General features: G+C 38.4%; 1 protein-coding gene across 1 annotated transcript in view; it reads right to left on the bottom strand.

Annotated features, from left to right (window-relative positions):
• Nucleotides 1–8,449, bottom strand: part of CATSPERE (catsper channel auxiliary subunit epsilon) — a 139,871-nt gene that overhangs the window by 25,194 nt on the left and 106,228 nt on the right. Inside the window, exon 20 of the mRNA XM_023518567.1 lies at nt 3,963–4,062. Coding sequence (XP_023374335.1) covers nt 3,963–4,062 — 100 coding nt within the window. The remainder of the gene's footprint in view (nt 1–3,962; nt 4,063–8,449) is intronic.

The following is an 8,449-nucleotide window of genomic DNA, read 5'->3' on the forward strand; positions in this document are numbered from 1 at the left end:
TTTTTTGAGACACAGTCTCAAGCTGCTGTCCTGTGTAGAGTGTCATGGCATCATAACTAACAGCAACCTCCAACTCTTGGACTCAAACGATCCTCTTGCTTCAGTTTTTCTATTTTTACTGGAGGCAAGGTCTTGTTCTTACTCAGGCTCATGAGTTCAAGCAATCCACCCACCTCAGCCTCCCAGAGTGCTAGGATTACAGGCACAAGCCACCGTGCCTGGCTTGTATGTGCCATCTTTAGAGGTTTCTACATATAAGATATTTGTGAACAGAGATAATTTTCTTCTCCCTTTCCAATTTGGCTGCTTTTTACTGATTTCTTTTGCCTAATAACTTCGACCAAGACTTCCAATACTATGTTGAATAGAAGTGACAAAAATGGGCATCCTTGCCTTGCTTCTGATCTTAAAGGAAAAGCTTTAAATCTGGGTACATTTGGTTTATGTCTATAATCTGAGCACTTTGAAAGGCCAAAGTGAGATTGCTTGAGGCCAGGAGTTTGAAACCAACCTGGGCAATAGCCAAACTCTGTCTCTACCAAAAGAAAGAAAAGAAAAAAGAAAAACCTGGGTGTGGTGGCGTCTGCTTGTAGTCCTATAGTCCCAGCTACTAGAGAGGCTGAGGCAGGAGGATTGCTTTAGCCTAAGAATTGGGGGTTACAGTGAGCTATGATGATCCCACTGCACTCCAGGCTGGCAGAATGAAACTCTTGTTTCAAAAGAGAAAAGAAAAGTTTTAAGACTTTCACCAATGAATATGATGTTCTCTGTGATAATCTAATTTTATTTCTCTTATACACTGCTTGCATCTTTGCTATTCTCATGTACTTGGTATGTGCTTTCAAAATCTTGTTTTAGGAGGGGTGTGTTTTCTTTTTCTTCTTTTTTTTTTTTTGAGACAGAGTCTCACTATGTTGCCTTCAATCAACAATTAATTAATCCTTTATTTCCTTTTACTTTATTTTTCTTCTTTTAATTTTATGTGTCTTTCCAGGTATTATCTGTTGTTTACTTACATTTTTTTAAATCCTCTCTTCTTCAGTATAGAATTTGAGGTTCAAAGTTATTTTATTTCAGGTGTTTTAAACTGTTTAAAACTGGCTGTTTAAGATGTTTAAAGATAGTTTTGCCTAGTGTTCTCGCTTTCATTATTTCTACTGGGAAATCAGCTTTAAATCTTATAGTTACTCTTTTGAAAGTAAGTTATTTTTTCTCTGGCTGCTTTTAAAACTATTTTTCTTTGCCTTCTTTTTAGGTCAATAATGGATTTTTTTTTATTAAAGATTAAAGTCTCTTGGCTGAGAGTCTATAAAAACAAAATAGAAAATAGAGATCAAAGTCATCAGTTTAGAGATTCCAGAAATCAGATAACCCACAAAGGATAAATTCCAAATGTTATGAACCAAGACATTTGTTCTTGCATCTCTTAGACTTGAATATATTAGAAGCAAAAGGCTCCAAACTCCATTAGGACAAAGACCAGAAGAATGATGGCATGATTTTAGAAATTTTGTTATGGTGTTTCTAGATGTAGATTACCTTTTTTCTGTGGCTTGATGTTTCTCATTAGTTTTGAAAAATACTCCTTCTCCATTCCAGTCCCTCTCCTTTCTTACCAGGCTCCAATTCTTAGATCTGAGCACTGAACCTCATACGTCCCTTTTGCTTTTTTCTACATTTTATATCATTTTATCTCTTTATGTTAATTATGGATATTTTAGTGACAACTCTTTTAGTTGAAAAAGTCTCTCATTAGCCATCACATCTAATAATTGAGTTTCCAGTTCCAGTTATTACAATTTTAATTCAGCAACTCATATCTAGGCATGGAAAAACTCAGATATAGGCATAGATTAGGTAGAAAGAGGAATGTTTTACACGGCCGTAAGGTGAACAGAAACAGCAATGGAGACACAGAGATAGAGATCATTAGATATTGGCAAGACAGCTGCAGAAGAATGGAACTCTCGACCTCCAGCTGGATAGGAAAGGAATGGGAGGAAAATGTGAGTGATAGAGAGGGAGAGAACAGAGTGTTCATTATAGTAGATGTCTAGATTACATGAGAAAAAGTGAAAGACTGAAGACAGGGGAAATAACTGAGAGCTAAGGAATTGGAGTTGGGTTCAGAGGCTTACATGTTTGAATTCAAATGCAATTTTAATAGGGGGAGCTATATTAGTCAAGCTGCTCTCTGTGGTGCTATGTTAATAAACCATAACTCTCAGGAATTTACACAGTACAAATTTAATTCTTGATCTCACATATTCCAATGCAGGTGTCCCTGGGGAGGTGGCTCTTATGGGTGACTCTCATCAGGATAGTGAGTTAGGAACCCAGGCTTTTTTCTATATAATGGCTCCTTGAAGTCCTTCCACTGTATCATTTCTATCCCGCTTGCATCTACTCCATCCCTAACTGTTGCTGTAATAAACTAACGTGAGGTATGGGGGCTTGTCTGATTGCTCCTTAGGCATTTCACCTGGAAATGACACATTTAACTTCTGCTCATATTCTAGTCCTGAAAACCTGTAACGTGGCCCCACCTAGATTAAAACGGGTCTGGTAAACATAACCCCTGCTTAGAAACCTTCCCAGCCATATCCCTACATGATGGATGGCAGGAATCAGGAGTCAACAGTAATTGTTTTCAAGGCATGAGGAAAAATGATCAATTTTTGAGTGTATGACATCAGCAAGTAGAGATGGGGGAGTTGCTGACTGAATGGCAGGAGCCTCAAACAAATGAAGTTTCACTTAGACTGAAGAGATAATGACCTGAAGGTGATACCATGGATTAGGCAGAGCATCAAACTGAAATCTCATCCTTAAGTTTATGGGGTGGGAGAAAGAATACCCTTGGTTTGAGAGAAATGTATGGAAAAGGATATTCTCTGCAGAACTTTTCTTGAAGAAAAATCTAGGAGTATTTAACCCTAAGGCACAAAGGCAAAGTTTGAGAGGGAGGAGAGTAATGGGAGAAGAAGGATACAACAGTTTGGGGATGAGACTATGGAGGAGGAAGTAGACCACAGGCACTTACATATTGGATGTTGAACAAGTATAGGAGGAATATGTGGAGGGATGGATTTATTTGGTTACACAGTTGAAAGACAATTAATTCTTGCAGTACTCTGTGGGGTGGCAGGTGAAACTCATTTCTTTTGCCTGCCATCTAGGTAGATTATACTTCTTGGATAATTAAGTTCTCTAGTAGAATAAGAACACTTTATGGAAAGGAAATGTGCCTGGTTTTGAGAGCAGCAATATTAGGAATCAATGCTAGTAACTCCTAGATGACTCCATCACGACGGGAGGCCCTCGGAAAGGCCGACAAAGGCTGGTGAAGTGTGGTAACTGGGAATGGTAAGGACATTCTACTGAGTCCTCTAATGTGAAAAGACAGAATAAGGGGGTTTCACTAAGCAGCTGAGATCAGCCAGTCATGGAGGATGAAAGAAAACCAGAAGAGTGTAGGACACTGAGGTCAAGGTCAGCAGGGTTAAACGAAGCCAAGAGGTCAAGTGCGATGAAGCCCAAAGCATGTCCATCTGACTTAGCCCACATGCACCAAACGTTCTAAAGCCAAAGGCAGACTCATAAATAATCAAATATTCAACGTAGTTTGGAGAGAAAATAAAATAGTCATATACAGTGCGTATATAAAGTTTGTGTGCAATTTAAAATTGTATAACTTTATGGACACCCTGTATAATTGCATCATCCCACTACAAACATTATTTAATTTTTTTCTGACTCCTTTATGTCTGTTTTATATGATAATGGCTTTTTTCATAAATGAATTTCAGTAGTCATACAATTTAATATAGAGGTAGTACGTTTTTTTTTTCCTGTCCACTACTGGCTGGCTCTATTTTCTTTAGATGATTTGTATATAGTTTTAAATTTGAAAGACATGTCTAATTGCATGCTAGATTCTGTTAAAGTCAAAGATGTCATACCTCCTTCATAGTATTATTAAAGCTATAGTCATCCCTGCCGTGTATTTCCCACACTATGAAATTTGCTTCAACTTCTTTTACGAAGACAGTGTCATCAAATCTGAAAGAAAAACAGCAAGCACAAAAATAATGGTTTAGTAGTGTAAAACAGAGGGCTTCAGAGTTCAGGTTCTGAGTTCAATGGGCTTAAGTTTAACAGGATATTAAGTTATCCTGTCTGGGGAAGGTATTTAAACTCTTGAAGGCTCATTTTGCTGATCTGTCAAATAATAATAATAGTTACTACTCTATAGGTTTATTTTGCAAGCTGAATGAAATAACACTTATTAAAATAGGTGCCATAAATACCTAATAATAACAAAGTAGAAACTTTTCAGTTTTTAAACAGTGGAACCACATGTTCTCTTTATTTTGATAGAAACTCTATATTAATCAGGTGAGGGTAGCTTGGGTCCTGCTGTTCTGGGGGTTAGCAGGGAAAAAGATGGAAGGATGTGAGGAATGGAGAAAGGTCATTTTATCTGCAAATGTTCACTGGCTGCTCATTACATACTAGAGAACGAACCCCCAGAATCACAACAGTGAGAACTGAGATGCTGCATGTCTCCCAGGGGAACCAGCGGGAAGATGCAGCTGAGCCTCAAAGTGTCGACAGTTTTGGTAAACTGAGGTGGGGCTGAGAAGCAGTAGTCTACAAGCTCATGGGAGTGACACTCATGCACAGCCCATGCTCACAGAATGGATGATGATGTCTACCGACAATAGAAAGGGTCCAGCATGGGCAGGATACCCCTCCCATGATGCTGGGTCTGGACACACAGCCCAGTAGAGCTTAGAGTGTTTACCTCAAACTCAGTGAGTTTTAAAACAGATGTGGTATTTTATACAAGACCTTCTTTCCCTGCTGTCATATGAAAATAGGAACTTGAGAGCCAAACAGAAGTCCAGTTATATGGTTAAAGTCACACCTTAGCATATCAGAATTTGTGAGCAATAAGCAAAGAACCTTTTCCATCAGTTATTGCCCACATTTCTGAATGAAACTGTCCCCCACCCCTTGGATGGCAATTCTCCATTAGGACCTCGGTCTCAGGCACTTATTTCTAGGCTGCAGACTCTGGACTGTTACTCCACTTTCCAATATAATTTTCTATTTCACAGATCTATGTCTATTTGTGAAAAATAATAGTCCGTACAGCGTTCCTTTATTCACGCTCAGATCTCTGCTTCCCCTCGTAGTAGTGACATCTAGTTTTTTTAGGTCTGTTACATATACAACTTGCTATCATCTATCCCTGGTTATAAAAAGCAGGTATTGTCCCAGTCTCACAAATTGGATGCAAAAATTTTAAGTGTCAATAACTGGTATCTGAGAAGTTATTTTATTTCCATTCTAATTAGTTTTGAGAAATCGTGAAGAGATGAACACAGAAGGTCAGTTCTCAGATAGGCATGACTAGGTAGGTATTGGATCATTGGTGCTTGGCTTCTCTCTCGGTGGGGGAGGAGGACCACAGAGAACTGTAAAACTCCAGAGAGAATTCTGCATCCTCTCTCCACTGAATAATGCACACATATGTGGGCACATACACACTTCTTTTTATATATGGTTTTGGAGATTTGGGTTGAGCTTTAGCAAAGCTCTAATTCTTGCAGCTTTGGAAGAAACAGTATGTTTTGTTGCATCTTCCAGAAGTCATCAGATTCTTAAATTATTAAGCACTAGTTGCAAGCCTTGTATTTTACTTAAATAAGAAAAAAATGCAAAACATCTTAATTGGACTGGAGTCTTCCTTGACTCTCACAAGAGCAATAAGCTACAGTGCCATCTAGTGGTAATATGGACAAATTGCATGACTCATAATTTCTGGGTTTCTAGTCATCTTTGATAAGGTTTTATTTAGTTCATTGAAAATATGTGACAAATATACTACCTATGTAAACATGCTTTACTTTCATTAATGTTCATTAGTGTAGAATATAATACTAATTAAACCTGAGAAATTCATAAATGCCCCTGGATGGCAACTCTTCCATACAATTTGTAAGTTCTCCATTATGGTAGTTCCACTTTTGAAACTGGTTAGGAGAGAACTCTTCTGTTGATCTACAAGTCCATTAGACACAATCCTTGTGGACAGCCCATTGTTTCGACCATATCTTTTATTTTCTGCCTTTTTTTTTTTTGAGACAGAGTCTTACTCTTGCATCAGCCTCTCAAGTAGCAGAGACTACAGGCGCCCGCTACAACACCCAGCTATTTTTTTGTTGTCATTGTCGTTGTTTGGCAGGGCCAGGCCAGGTTCGAACCAGCCAGCCCTGGTGTATGTGACTGGTGCCCTAACCACTGAGCTACAGGCACTGAGCCTATTTTCTGCATTTTGATGCTTTAACATCTGGGACCTGGCTGACCCTAGAGGGACCACCTAGGTTGGCCAATTCCTAGAGATAGTAAACAACTCCTCCAGGAGCCCCTTTTGCATGGAAACCAACCTGTCCAGAGCCCATTCTTCCAGCCACCTCCTCTGTGGGCTTTCATACTCTGGGCTGCTATCCACCCACAACCAGATATCAGACAACTAGGGACCGCCCCCTGAAATTATTCAAACTAGCCAATCCCAAACCTACTTACCCATCTCACCTATTCCTTTCCACCAAAACTGTGAGAAGGCTCTTGCCTATATCTTACCCTCGTTCCCTCTGTCTTCTGACTGACCCTGGTTTTCCCCGTGTGGCCCTGTGTGGCATGCCTTGCCTTCAGTTTTTAGGGATCTGTATGTATGATAAATGTTTTCCTCATGACGATCATTTCTGCCTTACTATATCTGATTTAAACAAATCCTGGGTACCCTTAAAATACCCATTATGCTTGTTCCTGAATTCCCTGCATGCTAATAGAACAATTTATGTCCCACTATTTGCTAGGGGGTTTGTTCTATGCTGCCAAATTCTAGTTTAGGATGGGACATAAAAGATTCACCACCAAATGCTAATAAGACCACTCTTATAAGACTCACAGGTCCTGGGAATGTGATCCAGTAGGGATGACTTATGTTCATTTACTGTCCTATTATCTGTAAATTTCTGCCCCGCCTGTTCCTGAACCATTCTCAATAGGGAATTTATTATAATCCAGAGGCCTAGACTATGGACTAATTTCCCAGTAGTACTCCTGCTTCTGAGTCTCAAAGCTTAATTAATTAAAGTCTGACTGATTCTCACAAAGCTAATTAACTAATTAGCACCTACATCCATCAATGATGAATACCTAATTGGATACCCAGTTACCAGCTATGTATTGCTATAATTCAATTGAACTGTACACTGTGGCTTATTAATCTGATTGTTCCTCTGTAGTTGGCCTCTAATATTTGATTTATTGTCTTAGAATTGGAAGCAAAAGGTTTTATCATGAAGCAGAGATTCTTAGAAGCAGAGACATAAAACCTCTAAAAAGAAGTTCTGGGGCAGTGCCTGTGGCTCAAAGGAGTAGGGCACCGGCCCCCTATGCCGGACATGGCAGGTTCAAACCCAGCCCTGGCCAAAAACTGCAAAAAAAAAAAACAAAAACAAAAAAAACAACAAAAAAAACTAGTTTTGCCCTTTCTCACAGGGGATCTTATCCTTGGCTTACTGATCAGATTGTGGCCATTCTGCTTTCAGTGGAAAGCTTGAAGCGTTTTCTATTACCTCTAAATAATCAAGACTTACACTATAAATATTGTCTCCTGGCGGCAGGCAGCTGTTAACATCTCTGCTTCCTCACAGCTGTTTTCTGCTTTCCCTACACATGCACAGTTCAAGAGTGAGCCAAGAATTGGGGGAAAACGTTTTCTGTATTTTTGTTGCTCCCCTATATGATTCTGTTCTTTGCAGGATCTTTCATCTGAATTTACACTTGCTTTGGCAGTCGTGAACGTCAACATCTGTTCTTGAGTCCACTAAGACTTTTTTTTTAGGGTTGGAAACAAGATTATAATTTGGCCTTGATTTGATGTAAAATGTTAGCCATGTTATAGTATATCCTGAATGTCAAAATTTAAACACAAATAGACATAACCCTAAAAAAGTACATCCTTTATTAAAAATATACTTAGTTATTATTTCATTTTTGCTATTGTGAATGGAATAATTTTTCCATTATACACTTAGTTAGAATTAACTGAGGTACTGAAACATTTTTTATTTTTTTTCTCTCGAGCTTAAATTCAACAAAAGTTGCTGAACTTAGGCCCTGACTTTATCACAATGCAATATATTCATGTAACAAAATTGCACTTGTGGCCCATGAATATACAAATAAAAAATAAGTGAGAAAAAAAATTGCTGAACTCTCTTCTGAGGACTAACTGGAGGTTTTACTCATAAACTACATACCCAAATATTATCAAAAATGCAATCTTAGAATTATTCCTTTTTATTTTTTTAGAATAACTATTTTTTTCTTTCTTTCTTTCTTTTCTTTTCTAGACAGAGTGTCACTCTGT

Source organism: Otolemur garnettii, unplaced genomic scaffold, assembly GCF_000181295.1.
Source record: "Otolemur garnettii isolate 467f Iridium unplaced genomic scaffold, OtoGar3 scaffold00141, whole genome shotgun sequence".
Classification (NCBI taxonomy): domain Eukaryota; kingdom Metazoa; phylum Chordata; class Mammalia; order Primates; family Galagidae; genus Otolemur; species Otolemur garnettii.